Here is a 19,612-nt window from a genome sequence, read left to right on the forward strand (position 1 = left end):
TTAGGTTCCAGCAGGAAAAACCTGAGTCCTGCCTTAGGAAGTCATCTTCAGCCAAGACAAGTGGGAATTGTGCTTTCCAGGGGCATCTGGCAATATCAGAAATGTTTTAGGTTATTTCAAGTGTGTGTGTGTGTGTGTGTGTAATTGCCATCTGAGGCCAAAGATGACGATAAACATTCTCCAAAGCACAGGACAGTCCCCACCATGAAGAATCACGCAGCTCTAAATATCCACAGTCTAAGATAGACAAGAGAGTCCAAGGCTCCGAAACTTTTCTGAGGAGGTATAGAAAAGGCAGGGCCAAGCCCGTAGGGAATATTGGGAGTCATATTACTACCCACAACTGTACTAGATCTCTGTGGGAGGATGGAACGTCAGAAGGGAAACATGGGGTGAATGACAGTGAAGTGTGCACCGAGGTAGAGGCAGTTAGGGCCCCTTAGGTGACATCTGCTGCTGATGGTACCGGATGTGGAGAGGTAAAGGAGGGAGGAATCACTAGAGCTCCAAGGGTTCACAGGGGAGCCTGGGGTCCCTTGCTTGTCCCTTGTCAGAGGTGGGTCTAAAGGACAAGAAAGAAACAGAAAAGGGCAGCTTTTTTGTTTTGTTGAGACAGGGTTTCACAGTAATTTTGGAGCCTGTCCTGGAACCCACTCACTCTGTAGACCAGGCTGAGCCTCGAACTCACAGAGATCCGCCTGTCTCTGCCACCACTAACCCACAGAGAAGGCAGCTTTTAAAACAGCACTTTAGGCAGGGTGGAGCGATGGGAAGAGGACCACCTTCTGGGACAAAATTTTCGCAGGCTGGCCTCAGCTGTGAGTCCCCGCTGCTGGGGAACCGAGGATCCGAGTGTGCCAGGGTGTCATGGCACTGACCAGTGGACTCTGGACCCACCTGGTCAGCCTAGGGACAAGAAAATCTCAGGGCTAAACAACACGGTTCCCAAGGGGCGGGTCTTTGGAGGGGCTGAGCTGAGGGTGGGCTCAGCAGAAGTAGAGTCTGCGGGCTTGAGAGGTGTGGTCAGTCACGGGAAGCAAGCCAAACCAACCAGCGTGCCAGGGAAGGCCTCCGGAGGAGGAGGAGATGGATCAGCTTGCGGAGCAGGACAAGGTTTCTTAAAATGGGAGCAGAGCCACAGTGTGGTGGGTGGGGCTTCCGGGGATGGGGCGTGATTAGGGCGTGACCTTGGGGCGTGGCTGGCCGAAGGTACTTAAGCCTCCTGGGCGCCCGTATTGGCTCCGCCATGGCTCTAAGGCGCGTGTTCCTTCTGCGCTCAGTGGTACCTCGTGTCGCCAGTCTCTCAACAGAGGCGCAGGCCCGTGAGCAGCCCGCCGCGAACCCAGGGGTTGTGCGGGCATGGGGCGCAGCCGAAGCTGTGCGGCGGCCTGTGCCAGTCGTGGACTTCGACAACACGCAAGAGGCGTACCGCAGTCGGCGGAGCTGGGAACTGGTGCGCAACCTGCTAGTGCTGCGCCTGTGTGCGTCGCCGGTGCTGCTAGCGCACCACGAGCAGGTGCGCGGGTGGGGTGGACAGGCGGACAGCAGCGGCGGGGGGGGACATCGGCGCGACCAGCGGATTTCAGAGTTTGAAAGTGTCAGGCAGAGCCACTCAAGCATGGCCTGAAGCTGGGCAGGCAAGAAAGGGGGGCGTTTCACCTCGTGAAGTTTCCTACTTGTAGTCACTACCAATTATAAAGAAAGGCTGATAGTGTTTAAGATTGTACTGTGTGTAGGAATACAGCTCTGATAAATCTGGTATCCTCCATGCAGCTCCAAGTTTGTCATGCTTGAAGGGCTTATCTAGGCTAGGACCCCAGAATTCCACAAGTGTGACCAGCCACTCCAAATACAGGTACTCCGAACAGTTTTGGGATATAGGTCAAACTCCCAACTTTTTCTCTTTCGTGTTTAAATTTATTATAAATACAGTTGAAGAGCCTAGATTCAAAAACCTCTGATCCTTCTGCCTGCACCTCCCAAGTGCTCTGATTACAGGCAGGAGGGTACCTGTGTTCCAAACAGCCTTGGTTTGCCGGCACCAACTGGAGTGTAGTGTAGAAGGTGGAGCTTCTCAGAGACTAGCAAACACGCAACTTTAAACTGCAACATGGTAGCTCTGAGAAATGTGAGAGCCTTTGGGGAAAGCGGAGCCAGTCTTGAAGGGTTAGTGATAAGTTATCTCAAGGTGGCCTTTGATGTTTGAAAGGATACAGATCTGGAAGATATCTCAAAAAGGGTAGTGAGACTGGAGGGGCTGGAGCTACACTTACAACTTAGCTGAGGCCTCAGCAGGGTAGGAGGTGAGTCATGCCTCACAACCATGTTGAGGCAGAATTGAAGTGCTGCCGGAAGCCCCTGGAAGAACTTGATTGTAAGCATTGGAGCCTAGGAGTAAAAAGAAAGGCTCTCATCTGAGTGTGGGAGGCCAGGTATGTTTGTGGTAGGCAGGGTCATAATGCACCGAATAACGCCCAGTAGAGAAGAGGGGTACACAGGAAAAGGAGCCCTAGCAGGGGGAAGCAAGGGCCAAGGGCAGCTGGACGGAATCTGCCAGTGGCGCCAGCACTTCAGCTAGGAGGGAGGATGCGGCAAGCTGGGCAGCAACAACTTGAAAAGAGTGGTTAACTACCGGGTCTCTGCAGAGCAGGGATTCGACCACCCCTCTGGTATCGTAGGTGACTGCGTTTGCTTTGGGGACAGGATAAGCAGCAGTTTCTGCTTCACCCTCGAGTCTCTACGAGCTGCTCAGCTGAGAGGCAGTGTCCCCTGGGGGCCTGAGGGTTGGTTCTAAGGAGGGTGAGTCCTGGGTGTCAATTAGGGTACTGTGGGAGACCAGGGGGAGGGCCGGTCACCTCCTCTGGCTCTCTGGTGCCTGCTCTGAGTAGTGCTGGAGCCTTGGGGTGTGCTATGAGTTCCTGGAGGAAGCAGCAAAACCCACCCCCACCCTGGCTCCACCTGTCCAGGCTGTGCTTGGGAGCCTGCCTGTCTGAGATCTGTGCTGCTATCACTGCTTGTGGCCTCAGGGCCTGGTGTTGAAGAAAATAGTTCGGAGCCAGGCCCCGAGCTCCGCTTCCCAGATCCTAGTCTAATGGGCTGAACTAAGAACAGTCAACCCAGGCCTTGCGGCTTTGACGCTCTAGCTGGGGCAGTGGGCATCCAGACTTGTTCTGAGGAGCTGAGATTGGGACTGCTGTCTAGGATTGGAACCCTGTTGGGGACCATGAAGCCCCCTATTTGACATCAAGCCTATTTGGCATCTGTGTAGCCCTGGCTGTCTTGGAACTCACTCTCTAGACCAGGCTGGCTTTGAACTCTGAGATCAGCTTGCCTCTGCCTCCCGAATGCTGGGATTAAAAGCGTGTGCCACCACACCGGGTAGGCTATCTCTTTTTGATTGTGAGCCCAAGATGAAGAGATTGGGTGAAAATTACAGTGGTTCTCTGGGGCCAAAGCGGAGAATTGGTTTTACTGTCATCATTTCCTGGACATTGTTTGAGACTTTTCTTTGTGTGTGAGCATGAATGCATGTATGGGAGCCCAAGGATACACTTGGGTGTGCTTCCTCAGGTGCCATTCATTTCTTAAGTTTTCTTTAATATTTATTTATTATGTGTGTGTATGTATGTGAGCACTCACGTACCACACTACATACATGAAAGCCAGGGGACGATTTTTGGGAGTTGATTTTCTCCTTTTACCATCTAGGTCCTAGAGACTGAATTCAGGTCATCAGGCTTGGCAGCAAGTGCCTTTACCCAATGAACCATCTTACTGGCCTTATTTTATATTATTTTTTGTCTTTTTTTTTCTTTTTTCAAGACATGGTTTCTTCATGTAGCCCTGGCTGCCCTGGAACTTGTTCTGTAGACCAGGCTGGCCTCGAACTCACAGACCCACTTGTCTCTGCCTCCCTCTCAAGTGCTGGGATTAAAGGCATGTATTACCAGGCCAGGCTTCCCTGCCCTACTTTTAAAACGTGTGTTTGAGCCAGCTTCTCAGTATGCAGCCCTGACTGTCTTGAAACTTACAACATGGACCAGAGCTCTGCCTCTCTCTGCCTCCTGAATGTTGGGACTGAAGGAGTTTGCCATCATGTCTGCCTGCCCCGGTTAAGACAGGTTTTTAGGTTAGGGTGGCTGACCAGTGAGCTCTGGGAAATTGGCTGTCTGTGCCTCCCTTGGGCTGGGATCAAATTCAAGGCAAGCACTTTATAACCAGCCATCTCTCCAGCTGTTTTTCCTTGCGAGATGAGGTCTTGTTTTGTAGCCGAGGCTGCCTTGAATTCCTGATGCTCTGTAGTTCAGCCTCAAGTGCTGCGTTACAGAAGTGTTACCACTCCTGGCTTGTTTTACTGTCTCTATCACTGGTACAAATTTGTAAACTTTCAAAGGTTCTACTCACCTGGATAGTACTAGAGCTCAGGTGGTGACACCCCAGGACATAAGTGACATTGAGACAGATTTGAAATGGTGGCTTGGCTTTAATGGCGCCAACCCTGTCTGTGTGTGTTCACCATTCTCAGTGACCAGGGTGAGACTGGTCACCTGTGACTGTCATAGGTGGCCATTCCTTCATCTACCCCTCCCATGGAAAGCATCTCAGGATCTATATATAATATATATAATTAGAGATTATAACTCTCTTGATGAAAGAACAAAATGCAGAAATCCCAGGTCCTGCGTGGAGGCTGCATGTTGTCTGGCAGCGTCTCAGGAGCCCACATGCAGTGGCAGGGCCACGATGGGGTAGTGTTTGACTTGTGAATGCTTAGACTACCAGTGGCTGCCCACATAGGAAAGGGCTCATTGTCCATGGGGCTTGAGGACCCTCAGGCTTTTCCTTCCTTGGAGCTGAGGTGGGTGGGCAGGAGTAAACACAGGCTCTTCTACAGTGTATATGTGTGTGTGTGTGTGTGTATGTCTCTGTGTGTGTGTATGTGTGTGTGCTGCTGAGCACCTGGGGTCTGCTTGTCACCATTTCTTACTGCCTTAGCTCACCCCCTTGCTCACCCTTTCACCTTCTTGCCTTGCTGAGCACCCTCATCCCTGTGCACAATACCATCTGTCAGGCCGCCTTAATTATGTGAGGAGCGACCTGCTGCTCCTTCCCCTTGGGTGTCTCTCATGATGTCCGCTTCCTTCTCTTTCTCCTTGCATGTTTAAGGAATGCTTACAGTAACGTGAGATGGAGTGACATACGACAGAGAAAAAGCGGCTGGTTGCAGCCATCTTCCTGGGGCACACCGCCAGCATGGCTAGTCATCCCTGCATGAGGCTGTGGAGCAGACTCCCATTTCTTGGTGTCCTGTAGACAGACCTCTCTCCAGCCCTTTGAATTTTGTGTGTGGCCACTGCAGCTATTGGAGGGCCTCACATCAAGCCCTGTTCTGCTGGGTTAGAACAAGAGGGCAAATCATTGTGAGAGATCATTCTAGTGAGTTATTTCTGTGCCGCCCCCAAGACCACTAAATGTCACAGAAATGTCGATTGTTGTCCCCGGAGAGACTGGCTGGAACCCCCTTTCCCCACCAAGGGGTGATCAGGCAATCCTCTGTGCCCTGGGGTGATGCATGAGCCAGCCCCCTCGGGGAAGAGTCCTAAGGGGAGCAATGTGCTCAGAGCTTCATAGAGCCAGCAGCTTGAGAAGGGACGCCTTGGTTCTCCCATGCCGCCCTGGATCAGGAAGCAGCCTGTTCCAAGTGGTCGCTATAAAACATGCACGGCACGGTGTGGCACTGGGGTGATGTGGGGAGGAGTAAGCAGGGGTCTTGCAGGGATGGAGTTAGACGGCTGGACAGCTGCTTCCCTTTGCCTTCCAGTTGCTCCACGTCACCAGAAAGCTTTTGGGACAGAGGATGTTCGACAAACTAATGAAGATGACCTTCTATGGCCATTTTGTGGCTGGCGAGGACCAGGAGTCTATCAGGCCTCTGATCCAGCACAACAAAGCCTTCGGCGTTGGCTCCATCCTGGACTATGGAATAGAGGAAGATCTGAGCCCTGAGGAGGCAGAGCGCACCGAGATGGAGTAAGGCCTGTCTTTCCAGTGTGGCAAGGCACAGGAGTAGCCCTGCAGTGCACCAGGCTCTGGGTTTCGGCCTCAGCTAGGTGGTGGCCAAGACAGGGACGGCCTTTGACCTGGTTGCCGGCAGCCCTCACGGGCTGTGCTTAGAGTTCTTTCTTCCTGAGGCAAGAGTGCTGTGCTTTTGTGGGCCTCTATCAGAGGAGGGTTGAGAGCTAGATCTGCAAACTGACTCTCGGTCATGTCCGCTTCGTCACTTAGTACTGAGTGTAGGATGTAGTTTCATTTTGAGTGATTGAAAAATATCAGAACAAGAACTATATTTTGTGATACAAAATGATATAAAATTCAGATTGCCTTTGCAGTTTGCAAGGGCAGAGTGGTGTAAGCGTGTAGCCGCTAAGGCTGGGACTTAGCCACTCACGGAGACATTTGTGGTGCCCTGGCTTCATCTCTTTCCAAGAATTCCTGACTGGCTGACTGGATCCGCAAGTTCCAACTAGTCCTCAGACAGTTTGTTAATCTGTAGATGGCTGTGCCTGCAGGGTGTAGACCTTTGCAGACTGGATCTAGGCAGGCACTCATGGTCAGGAGAAAGGCAGCGGGCAGTGGAGTAGTGTGATGGGCAGCCTGGAGTCTCCTGCTGGCACCGACTTGCTGCAGGGACTTTCCCCAGGCTGTGAGTAGAAAGCACAGCTCAGACTGTCCTCTTGGCAGCAGGACAGAGTGGCCTTATTCTGCCCCCTGGGGTGGCGGCTGGCTCACTGGAGGCCTGTGCAAAACCGGCCTTTCTCTGCAAAGCGCTGCTGCCTGTGACTCCTTGACAGGCCCTTGTTTGGATTTTGGGTCCCAAGCCTCTGGCTGCAGCTGCTACACACATGTGAAGCTCAGGACAGGCCCTGTCAGGCCTTTGACTTTACCCTGCTCCTCCCCAGGTGGCCAACGGGAGGGGTTGGGTAAAGGCAGTCATGTGAGGCTGCTGGCCCAGAGAACAGAATGTCCGAGCCTGGCCTCAGCCCCTGCCTTGTGATTGGCCATTCTGAAGGCGGGGTGACCCAGCCCCAGCATCCCCTGTGAACCTCACTGATGCCCGGGGATTTGGCTGTGGGCCTTTACTGAGGCTGCTGTTGAATAACCAAATGGATTCCGTGGCCTCAGCCTAGATAGCATGAGCACTGAGTGCTCTCGCCCAAAGCAGCCTTGCTGTGAGACTGGGTGGCCGGCATGCGCACCCTGCCTGTCTGCAGAATCATTGGTTGCTCAGCTTGTCATGGCTGCTTGTCCCACAGGATCTCTACTTGGACTCCAGGACATCAGAAATAGACATTTCCTGACCCAACAGTGCCCACCCTCCAATGTCAACAGTGGCAGGGATACGGGCCCAGCTCTGCTGCCTGTGTCTGTGCCTTCAAAGGCCTGCCCGCCTTCTGCCTCATAGCCTTAGACGACAGGTGAAACGCCACGCTGACAGTGGTCTGAGTGAAATGGGGAGCTGGCGGGCTCTACATGTCACCTCCCCGCAGGGAAAAGAACTCACAGGACCCACAGGTTGCACCTGACAGGGAGTGAGCGGCTGCACAGACCCGGAGACCCATCCCCAGCTAATGAAAGAAGGCGCTGAAAGCTTGGAGACCAGACCACCTAAACTGTGGGCTGTGAGCTATGCCACCAACCTTCCCATCAGGAGTCATTAAGGAGCCAAGTCTCCCTCCTTGATAGGGTTTCTGCTCAGGGAATCACGGGCCTTCCTCTGCACTGATAGCCCTCAGGGGACTTTCTTTCAGTTGTACCTGAGACTGCTCTTCTGGAACCCATATCCTCCAGGGACCTTGGCTCTCTGCCTTTGATGGCAGGTGACACCTGGGGACTGCCTGCCTCCTCATTACAAACTCAGGACATTGTTACCAGATGACATTTCACCCTCTTTTCTTGTTACATATTGTCAGCACAAGGTAGATGGAACGGAGCTGTTTAGCTTCTGTCCTCCGAGCTGTGGCCTCATGGGCTGAGGGTGCTCCAGGCACCCAAGGATATGGCCTGCCTCCCCATAGTTTCTGGCTCAAATCAGATAAGGGCCCTGGGATAGGAGAGGAGGGCCCAGGGCAAGGCTTCTCGGCATGTTGCTTGGTGGCCCAGATTTGCTCGGAGAGCACTGAGGTTCCTGGATGACTAAGTTTCATTGCCGGGAAGACCTGGAAGGCGCCGTTGCCTGTGCTAGGGAAGAGGAGTTCTCTGCCCTGCAATGTGCCTCAGCACCGTGCCCTGTGGAGGACTTGTCTCTGAGTATGATGGGGACCTGGCAGATTTTCAGTTAGGTGATTTTAAGGTCTCATTTGCATCTTCTAAGAAAACTCTTGATGGCTATTTGGAAAATGGGCCTAAGAGTCTTAGCAGGGGTTGGGAGTAGCTGGGTGTATGGGACTCAGTCCTGGAGACACAGATGTTAGGGCTGCAGGCCAATGCAAGCATTGTTGCTGGGTTGGAGGAGCCCTTTGTACAAGGTGGCTCCCACCCCTGCTCCTCTCCTTGCCTGACCTCATCAGTAAGGAAGGCTCGACCTATAGGAAGCTTGGACATCCTCTCCCTTGCCCAGCTGGTCATGACGGGCCCAGGAAGGGCTGGGTTAACCCAAGTTGGTCTGTTTCCTTGAACCAGCCCTCCTTCAGGTTCATGGTCTGGTCCAAGGCTCAGCTGCCTCCTGGTGACCTGACCTCTGCTTCTGCCTCTGTCCTACAGGTCGTGCACCTCTGAAGCAGAGAGAGACAGCAGCGGTGAGTTTAGGAATGGGTACTCTTCACGCTAACATAGTCTGCTGGCCCCAGAGACACCTGGACTTCAGGCCTGGGCCAGCCTTTGGACAAGGGATAAGGCCAGAGACTGCCTCCTGTGGCCAGAGCTACGGTCCTGGCTCTGCGTGCCTGACCTGCCTGAGAGTCCCTGGTGAGATGCAGGCTCTTTGTATTTTTTGTTTGTTTGTTGAGACAGGGTTTCTCTGTGTTGCTTTGGACCCAGTCCTGGAATTAGCTCTTGTAGACCAGGCTGGCCTCAAACTCACAGAGATCCGCCTGCCTCTGCCTCCCGAGTGCTGGGATTAAAGGTGTGTGCCACCACTGCCTGGCCAAAGCTCTTTGTAGTTTCAACAGTTCTTCCAGGAAGGCTCAGTCTCCTTGGCCTTTGGTAGGCTGCAGTCCAAGTCTTTGTGATGGAGGCTCTATTTTCCTGACCTGATTTACTGCATCATGAGATTTAGCCAGGGGGACCCAAGTAGGAAGGGCAAGCAGGGCTGTCAGGAGGGCAGCTTCAGGATGCTCAGCAAGGCCTATTTGGAGCCCATCTTGAGGGTCATAGCTCTGGGAAGTCAGCCTATGCTAGGATGGGCAGGGAATTGAAGGTGAAGCTATGACATCTCTAATAAGCCATGAATCTATCTTCCCAGGCACAAATAAGAGGGAGAAGCAGTATCAGGTCCACCCTGCCTTTGGAGACCGCAGAGATGGTGTCATCAGTGCCCGCACCTACTTCTATGCCAATGAAGCCAAATGTGACAACTACATGGAGAACTTACTGAAAGGCATCGAGGCCTTAGGTGGGGTCCCCTGCTTTGCTAGCTGCAAGGTAGAGCCTTGGACTTGTGGAGGACGTTAGGGCAGGAGTGAGCGGTTATGCTCGGACCTTCAGGGACTGAGATACGTCCAGCGTCTTCCTAAGGGTCCTGACAGCTCCTGGGGGCATCTCCTGACAAGTCCATGCACCTGTACACGTTCCTGCCCAGGGGCTGCACCTGCATATGGTGTCCTGATACTGAGTTCTGCAATCCCCACCCCTCAGGTTGAGGGTCAGTTTTGGGAGCTGATGACACATTTTCTGTGACTGCCAACTCCTCCATGGTATAAGAGGATTGAGGATGGAGAGGCCAGTTAAGCCATGGGGTCTCAGTGGTCCTGGTGGTGTGGTAGTGGGACCCATACCTTTATTGCACTTTTCAGGATGGGATAGTTGTGAGCAGTTGCCTCCCGGACCAGGGTGGCCTGTGTAGTCATTGCACTCTGGCATTTTGGTGAGGGGCATCTGCTTGTTCCCTGATTGTTCTCCCTGGAGTTGTGTGCCCCAGCCCCTACTCCACTGCCATTTCTGTGCTCTGGACCCATACATGAATGGCCTATAGTGCTGAAAGCATTAGGAAAAAACTGAGCCAGGGATGGTGCCAGCAGTGTGCAGACCTCTTTGGCTTCTTTGCCCGGTGTCTTCTCAGTACAAAGGCTGTTTCACCAGCCTTTCCCACCTCTGTAGCAAGGCCCTTGGAGCAGCCATGTGCAAGGGGATTCAGGGGACTGGGTATCACTATGGGTAGGAACTGGCTGCAGGACTGGTCTTAAAGATCAGGTGCACCTGGTCCCTCTGACCCAGACATCTATCTCCTTGGAGACACTTGTGACTCTGCCTTTGGCTTCTGACAGGTGGGGCCAGTAATGATGGTTTCTCAGCTATTAAGCTCACAGCCCTGGGGAGACCACAGTTTCTGGTAAGTGGTGACACATCTGATCTGCAGAGGCTTTGAGACCCTTGGGCTACCATGTGCACTGAAAGGCTTCAGGCATGCTCAGATGGGTAGCTGTGCTCTGGGGCTACAGAGGTGGCCCCGGGGCTGGCTGGAGGAGCTGGGCACGTGCTACAGTGGGGCTCACACCTGCACTGGCAGCTGCAGTTCTCAGACGTGCTGACCAGGTGGAGACGGTTCTTTCATCAAATGGCTGCAGAGCAGGGACAGGCCGGGCGTGCTGCCGTGGACACGAAGCTGGAGGTGGTGGTGCTCCAGGTGAGCGGCCCTTCTTCCCCTGGAACTGTACAGTGGTCTAAGGTGGGGTCTTGGAGATGCTGAGTGTAGCTGGGGTAGTAGGGAGGAGGAGGAAGGGAAACCGAGCTGCAGTAGGAATTCTGAACGGCTCTACTGTCTACAAGGAGTATGGTTGAAGGGGTAGGAAGTTGGCTCAGCAGACAGCGGATGTAGGGAATGGAAAAGATGGAAAAGGTACCACAGCCAGCTGGGAATAGAAATGGGGCCTGAAATGAGTCCTGCCGTCACAGGTGACGTGATGCTGTCAAACAGACTCATGGTGGGGATGGGTGCTACGGATAGTGAGAGATGGTGGTACTGACTCTGCCTTCTCAATTCTCAAGGAAAGCATCGCAAAGATGGGCATCGCGTCCAGGGCTGAGATCGAGGGGTGGTTCACACCGGAGACACTGGGGGTATCTGGGTAAGAACTTACATCCACCCGGTGTAGTCGTGGTCTCAGCTGAGCCCCAGTGACTTCTATTTCTGGCCACCTCCCAGGAAAGGATGAGCCATGGGAATGACAATGTCAAGGGAACTGCTTCCTGACATTACCGAATGGGAGTTTAGAGTAAGACGAGAGTCCCTGGGATAGGCAGCAGGGACAGAGGCTGGGATTAATGTCGCCAGGAGCCCCCCCGTCAAGTCAGGTGGTACTCGGGTGGCCCAGCACATCAGCTTCTCCAGCCTCCTGAGGCGAGGTCTGCATTCTGCCTGGCCTTGCATCCTCGACTCTTCCTTGAGCCTGACTTGGCCATGGAATTCTCTGTATACTTTCTGTGTTTTGATTGCTACTGATGGCATTGCAATAATAGTTATGCTTTGGTTTTAATCTTTTGTAATTGAGAGCAGTATTCAGTCTTTTAAAACATTGGGTGGGTTTTGTGAAGGCCGAGTTTGGAAGTATCCTCTTGAGGAATGGGCTGGTGTGTGTCGGTCCCCAAACAACCCCAGTACCTGGGGGTAAAGCCAGGTGGTTGGACCCAGAATTTCTGGCTGCCTGCTCTGCTGATGTACCTCATCCCTCAGCACTGTGGACTTGCTGGACTGGAACAGCCTCATTGACAGCAGGACCCAGCTCTCCAGGCACCTGGTGGTCCCCAATGTACAGGTACCCCCCAGTTCCATGTGTCTGCTCACCCAGGGGACTCACTGTGACTGAAGTGCCATTCTTTCTGACCTCAGCACAAAGACAAACCCAGTGTCCACAGTGCTCAGTGGGACGGGGACCCTTGTGGACCTTTGGACACAAGGAGAGGATGGGTGTCTTGAGAGAAGGTCCACCTAGTCCTGTGTGTCAGATTACCACAAGTCTTTAGAGCCAAACACGGTTCATCTGGGGTCTCTGGTTACTTGTACTTAGAGGTTGGCAGGGCCAGCAGGTCACAGAGGTGCCCTGCTCACATGCATGGAAGGTGATGTTGGCTGTCATCTGGGCTTTTTCCCAAACATGGTGGCTAGGTTCCCAGAGTGAGTGTCCCCTGAGATGAAGGCCAGGCAGAAGTGCATCGAATTTTGCAGTCTGGCCTTAGAAGTCACGCCAGGTTCATCTGGCAGAGTGAGTTGTTAGTGTGGCCTGTATTCAAGGGGAAAGAGGGGTGGAACCCCACCTGCTCTGGGTTCTGAAGAAGGAATAGCAGTAGCAGCCGAGGAACGCGCCCTGCAGGTGTTTCTTCTGTGGTGTTCCCAGCCCCTGAGACTAGGGGCCTACCCCGAACTTTGAGCCACTGTCCTGGAACCTGAGGGTACAGTGTGTTAACAGAGTCTCTGCTCCAAGGTCACTGACAGACTTTGGCACACGGTGTTTGTGCTCACTGAAGGGAGGCTGCTGGGATCTGTGAAAGCATGGCTCATTAGCATTGCAGGAGCATCCTGAGACCTCTGTGCTGTATGGGGTTTCTGGGTCCAGCCTGCCAGTTCTCATCATCAGTCTATTGCTGGCTGGCTGGCTCCTTGAAGGCCACATTTTGGTCCCATGCTGCAAGTTGGGAAGTACCCCATAACCACGGCACCTCCTCTCGAGCCTTTTCTATCCCCCGGGAGCCTTCTGGTTGGCTGGAGTCTAGCTTCCCTTCCTTTGTCTTTCTTTTCATGGCTCCCTATTGATCTCAGAATCGAAGGCCGGGCATAGAAATAAATTTCTTGGGGTACAGGCCTGGGCCTGGTGCTGCTTACTTGGGAAAGCTTTCCTCACGTGTAGGCCTGAGCTGGCTGGCACTCAGTCCAGGGCATGTTGTCATTGGATCTAACTGGTTTAAGGCAAGGGGCTGGGAGATGGTCTCTCTGGTCCCTGAGGGGGCAGGAGGGTGGGCAGAAGACAGCATTGCTGAGGGGTGAGGTGACTGGCCTCAAAGTGGAGCACTGTGGCCCATAGTGCTCTGACTTCTGCTATACTCGCAGACAGGCCAGCTGGAGCCCCTGCTGTCAAGGTTCACTGAGGAGGAGGAGCAGCAGATGAAGAGGATGCTGCAAAGAATGGACGTGCTGGCCAAGGTACGAGCAGCTCCGTGTGTGTGTGTGTGTGTGTGTTGGGGAAGATGGACGTGCTGGCCAAGGTGTGAGCAAATTGTGTGTGTGTGTATGTGTGTGTGTTAGGGGAGGATAGATGTGCTAGTCAAGGTATGACCAGCTGTATATTTGTGTGTGTGTTGGGGGAGGATAGACGTGCTGGCCAATGTGCGAGCAGCTCCGTGTGTGTGTGTGTGTGTGTGTGTGTGTGTGTGTGTTGGGGAAGATGGACGTGCTGGCCAAGGTGTGAGCAGATTGTGTGTGTGTATGTGTGTGTGTTAGGGGAGGATAGATGTGCTAGTCAAGGTATGACCAGCTGTGTATTTGTGTGTGTGTTGGGGGAGGATGGATGTGCTGGCCAAGGTGCGAGCAGCTCTGTGTGTGTGTGTGTGGTGGGGGAGGAAGATGAATGTGCTAGTCAAGGTATGAGCAGCTGTGTGAGTGTGTGTGTGTTGGGGGAGGATGGATGTGCTGGCTAAGGTGTGAGCAGATCGTGTGTGTGTGTGTGTGTGTTGGGGAAGATGGACGTGCTGGCCAAGGTGTGAGCAGATTGTGTGTGTGTATGTGTGTGTGTGTGTGTATGTGGGTGTGCTGGCTAAGGTGTGAGCAGCCCTACCTGTGTTGGAGGGTACAGAGCTTTAAGGGCCCTAGCACCTGAGCAGAGGGAGGGCATCATCAACCGTGAACCACAGATTCTCCCCTATGCACCACTCAGAAAGCCAGAGAGGCAGGCGTGCGGCTGATGATAGATGCTGAGCAGAGCTACTTCCAGCCAGCCATCAGCCGCCTGACCCTGGAGATGCAGCGCAGGTTCAATGTGGATCAGCCACTCATCTTCAACACATTCCAGTGCTACCTCAAGGTACAGTCATTCACCTCCTGCCTATGCTCTCAAGGCAGTGTGCCCCACCACCCTGCAGGGATATGCCTTTCTGTAGAGCCATGCAGTATCTGTTTGGCCCTGCTTTGTGTAGAGGCCAGAGCAGCACAGATAAAGGAATGGGCGGGCTACTAACCCTAGACCAGGGTCAACTGTGTAGGAAACAGGCCCTGCCTAGTGGCCACAGCTGGGCTTGCAGGAGAGGTTGGGCTGGTGCCAGGTACAAAGGAGGAACAAGGCTGCCGGGAGCCTGTCCAGGATCCAAGAGTCTATGTGTGGTCTGGCGAGATGACTCCGTGGACACACTTGCTCTGCAAGCCTGCCAACCTGAGTTTGATCCCCAGATTCCATGGTGAACGGAGAGAGACGGTTTCTTCTCTAAGTTTCCCCTGACTTCCACATGTGCACCGTGGCGCCCCGCAAATCATCTTCCCACAGTCATAACATAAAATGCAAGGAGCTCTTTCAGAGTGTGCCAGGCTCCTCTGAAGAGTCATAGCTGACTCTCCTATTATTAGCACAGGACCTCTTTAATCTGAAAAAAAAAATCACTATACTCTCCTGGAAGATTTGACAGGGTTAAAGAAGCAGACCTGGGGGAGCCCAGAAAAACCCCAAGCCCAACCCCTCAGCCCAAGGTGGCTAAGTTGCTGGGCACCCAGAGACATGGTGTGTATGGGAGCAGTCCCAGACAGGTGGCAGTTTGCAGGCATCTCGGTTGACACCCAGAGGGCCATCTCAGGTTACAGAGAGGAGGCTGTAGATGGCCTCTGTCACCCTTCTTTGGAGGTGGAAGTTGGAGGCTCAGCTTCATCCACATCTCCTCGCAGATCCTTTGAGTGGCATGTCCCCCGGCGGCCACTGGCTGGCCTGGGCACTTTAACCTGAGATACAGAGGAAGTAGGCTGTCCTGGTGCTGCCGCCAGAGTGGCTCCCTGTGACTTTTGAGCTTGGCCTTGCAGGAGGCCTATGACAATGTGACCATGGATATGGAACTGGCTCACCGTGAAGGCTGGTGTTTTGGGGCCAAGCTGGTACGTGGCGCATACATGGCCCAAGAGCGTGCCAGGGCTGTGGAGATCGGCTGTGAGGATCCCATTAACCCTACATACGAGGCCACCAATGTCATGTACCACAGGTGAGAGGGCTTTCTGTGCTTTCTTGCAAGAGAACCTTGGCCCTGAGTGTGATGGCATTCAGGCAGAGCCAGTTTCCAGAGGTCAAAGGTGCTATTTCTGCTAACTGTCATATTCTTCCAAAGCATCAAGTCTTTCCTCTCTTGAATATGGCCTGTATGCCCATATGCTTACTGGCCTCTATGCCCCCAGTTGGCGTCTGTTGACACTCAGAACAACTTCACAGCTCATGTGGTAGAGTGCTTGCCTAACATGCCTGAAGCCCTGGGTTTGAACCCCAGCACCACAAAAATCAGGCATGATTTGTGGACACTTTTAACCTCAGCACTCGGGAGAAGACAGGAAGGGCAGTAGTTGAAAGTCATCCTTGGCCTCAAAGCGAGTTTGAGATCAGCAGGGATGCTTGAGATGAGAGAAGGGAAGAGAGAGAGATTCACCCAGGTGCCTGTCTTGCCCCATGTGGCTGGCTCAGCCGTCTGCTTTCCAGCTCAGGTGGCGATCAGCGACAGTGGCACACCTGTTCTTTCTGCTGTTGATCGCTGGGACTCTGTGTGGTGTGCAGTTGTTCTGTGCGCTATGGAGGATGATCTATGCTAGCTGTGCTTTCAGTTTTGGATGAGTTTACTAAGCATATAGCAAGCAAAAGTAAAATAACTGGAGAGAGGCAGCAGAGAGTAAACATCACCAAATCCTGGGCTCACAATGACAAGCAGAGACAGCTGGAGTAGCCCAATCAAGAGAGCAAACAAAAGGTACAGCAAAGTGGGGGCAAACACACACACAGCCGCTGTCTCTGCAGGACCAGCTTTTTGCCTTTCCCACTGTAAACATTTTCTATTACGAGATAAACGTTGTCAACTTCTTTTGGATTTTTAACTTCTAGCTGCTAAGGACATCCTATTTTTAACACCCTTAGCCATTGCTCTTCCCTCTCATGGTGACAGAACCAAGGGGCTAGCCTTACATAAGGGGGGGAGGGGTGGTTAGAGGACTTCAGAACAAAATATGCTTTGATCTGGAGTGTGGGGACAATCCCACGTCTATAGCCAGCATCTCAGTGGGTTCAAACAGCACTGATAGCTTACCTACATAACCTATATTACCAGTGCATGCAGTCCAGCGTCACCCCGCCTCCCCCCCCGGGCTGTGCTTGCTTATTGCAAACCCGATGCTGTCTCCTTAGGCTCCAGATCCTTCCTGTTCCACCTCAAGAGTCTGCCGCATATCCAGGCAGTGCCATATGCCAATGTTTACACTGTGTACTCTGTCCTCTGCCCCTCGCTTATTATTACTCTGTCCCCTATGTCAACACAGTAATCAGGACAGGACACCCAAGGGTGTTGTGTTCAGACTCCATGGCCTCTCCTGGATATCGTAACGGACTCACTGAACATCCTACCCCCCTCTGCTGTACGCACGTGTAGTCACAGGACACAGCTGGGGCATGTTCCTAGAAATTGACGTATGGGGTCAAAGAGCCTATGTGCTGTCCAGGCGGGCAGTGCCCTTGGCAATGATACCACTGAGACTGGTGCTCAGGGATACCCACGCTACCTGAGGCCTCTGCTTCCTTTTATTTCCTGAAGAGCCAGGAGTCTGCTATAGGGCTCCTGCCCAGAAGCAAAGCCACGGGTTGAAACAGGCCCTGCTAGGTCTGGTGGGATGCTGTAGGCCCTGCTAGGTCTGGTGGGATGCTGTAGGCCCTGCTAGGTCTGGTGGGATGCTGTAGGCCCTGCTAGAGCTCTGGTGGGATGCTGTAGGCCCTGCTAGGTCTGGTGGGATGCTGTTGGCCCTGCTAGGTCTGGTGGGATGCTGTTGGCCCTGCTAGGTCTGGTGGGATGCTGTTGGCCCTGCTAGAGCTCTGGTGGGATGCTGTAGGCCCTCCCTTTTCACAGAGCACTACTGCTGGGGAGATGTGAACAAATGTCTATTCACCCAGCTAGGACACCAACGATGGATTGACGCCATCCAAATCGAGTTTAGTCAACCAAAGGATTTATTTATATTGGCGTTACTTACAGGATTAGGGGTGGGTGACTCACTGGCAGTGGCATCAGTGAAAAGCCCGTCCCAACTCAATGGAAGCTGCACCCCTGGGGCTCCCTGAACAGCTTGCAGGCAGCTTCGCGGAGTTAACCGTGGGAGGGGCCTGCGAATCTGTCACTGTTTGGGTTTCCTGCACTGGTGCAGTGAGTTCCTAGGGTAAATGTCCTTATCTTCTGAATTCCAGGCAGGAATGTTTCACATATACCAGCTAGGGAAGCCAGATGCTACCCTCCTTTCTGAGATTCTGGCCCTGGTCCAGCTCCAACTGTGGCTGCCTCAGAGAAGCCAGCTTGCTGGGTGACTCTGGGTCCTGCAAAACCACTTTCCTCTGCAGAGCCAAGGGGGTTAAGGTGGTGGTTGGCCGGAGCCAAGCTTAGGTAGGACTGTCCTTGTCCCAGGTGCCTTAACTATGTTCTCGAGAAGCTGAAGCACAGCCCCAAGGCAGAGGTGATGGTGGCTTCCCACAATGAGGACACAGTGCGCTTCACCCTCTGCAGGTAGGCTCTGCCAGTCTGACTTGGAGGTTTCTCGATGGCTTGTGGGTGGCAGGTGACGCAGGGCTGAGGGAACGCATGGGACCTGTTAGGTGCTGCTGAGTGTTTGGGGATGGTAATGTGGAATGAGCAGGCACAGCCTCGCCTTCCACTCAAGTGAAGTAGGCCAGGGAAGTGACATGCAAGCATGAGGACTGTAGTTTGATTCACAGACCCCACGCAAGAAAGCTGGGTTTGGGGCTAAGAACTTACAACTCCAGCACTAGGGAGGCAGACACGGGAGGATTAGCCAAACTGTTAGGCCTTGGGATGATGAGACTCTCAAAAACCAGTGGATGGCTACTGAGGAACAATGTCCAATGGTCCTCTGGCCACATGGATGTACATACATGAACACTAAGCATACATACATGAAATGCAATGTAATCCACAATTATATCTGTAAATTTTCTAGTAGCCATGTTAAAAATGAAGTCATCTCAATTTTTTGTTTTTTGAGCCTTCAACATGATAGCTGTAGCATATACATCTCACTTTCCATTCAGACCAAAACAACAGCTGTGCAGCCAGCAAAGGAGAATGAGGCAGGGCTGGGTTATCAGTCACTGCAGCAAGGCTCAGACTGCCACAGGGCACTGCAGGTGGAGGAGGGTGGCAGAGGCACTGGATTGGGAAAAGCAAGTCTGTTGCCCGGGCCTTCCCTGTGGGCAGGGAAGTTGTACTAGGAAGACCTAGGTAGCTAGAGCAGAGCTCACATCCCTGCCCCACCCCACAAAGACTGGCTAGAATGTAGGTGAAGGGAGAAAGAGGGGCTCAGAGATGCGTGAGCGTGCCTGTGTCCCGGTTTGGGTCCTTACCAGTCTGCCCCCCTTCACAGGATGGAGGAGTTGGGCCTGCATCCTGATGATGGCCAGGTGTGCTTCGGACAGTTGCTGGGGATGTGTGATCAAATTAGCTTCCCACTAGGTGAGCTGGGTTGTCCTGGGCACGTGCAGGGGCGCGGGAGGCACAGTGTTGTGCATGGGCACTCATGGCTCTGTGTGTGTGTGCAGGCCAGGCAGGATTTCCTGTGTACAAGTATGTACCCTATGGTCCTGTGATGGAGGTGTTGCCCTACCTGTCCCGCCGAGCCCTGGAGAACAGCAGCATCATGAAGGGTGCTCAGCGAGAGAGGCAGCTGCTATGGCAGGAGCTCCACAGGCGGCTGCGCACCGGCAACCTCTTCCACCACCCGGCCTAGTCACTCAGCAACCACCCTCACACCTGTTCCACTCAACCTGTTACCTCTGGGACCTTAGGCAAGGCACAGCTTTGGGTGGGCTTGGGTTCCTTAGCCCAACATACCCTGATAGGGTTCATCTTTTAATGTCCAAGTCTTTGAGGTACTGAGGTGGGGACTACCCTCTGGGACTTCCTGCACCTCCAGGAGCAGACACTCAGGTATGGGATTAGCCAGAGCCTGAGAGCTCCTCCATTAACTAGCGGTAACTCATTCACCTCTGCAGGCTACAGAGCTCCATTCTAGAACTACCTTCTACCAGAGACAGAAGCCTGTTTAGTCAATAAATCACGCTGTAACTGAGAGCCATCACCTTTCTTTGTGCCTGAACATGAAGTCAGCTCTGAGCAGCACAGGGACTGGCCTGGATGGAACATTACCTGTAGTTGCCAGAGGCCATTCCAATCCAGA

General features: G+C 53.3%; 1 protein-coding gene across 1 annotated transcript; it reads left to right on the forward strand.

The window, feature by feature from the left end:
* The first annotated feature begins 1,246 nt into the window (after positions 1-1,246).
* Prodh (proline dehydrogenase 1) lies at positions 1,247-19,506 on the forward strand. The gene is made up of 14 exons (XM_057764353.1): positions 1,247-1,516; positions 5,822-6,030; positions 8,761-8,795; positions 9,461-9,610; positions 10,482-10,546; positions 10,724-10,840; positions 11,203-11,282; positions 11,888-11,969; positions 13,259-13,351; positions 14,082-14,228; positions 15,209-15,384; positions 17,827-17,925; positions 18,800-18,888; positions 18,975-19,506. Exons 1-14 carry the CDS (start codon positions 1,247-1,249, stop codon positions 19,160-19,162), a joined length of 1,800 nt encoding a protein of 599 aa, XP_057620336.1. The 3' UTR covers positions 19,163-19,506.
* The last annotated feature ends 106 nt before the right edge of the window (positions 19,507-19,612 follow it).

The sequence above is a fragment of the Chionomys nivalis genome, chromosome 3 (assembly GCF_950005125.1).
Source record: "Chionomys nivalis chromosome 3, mChiNiv1.1, whole genome shotgun sequence".
Lineage (NCBI taxonomy): Eukaryota > Metazoa > Chordata > Mammalia > Rodentia > Cricetidae > Chionomys > Chionomys nivalis.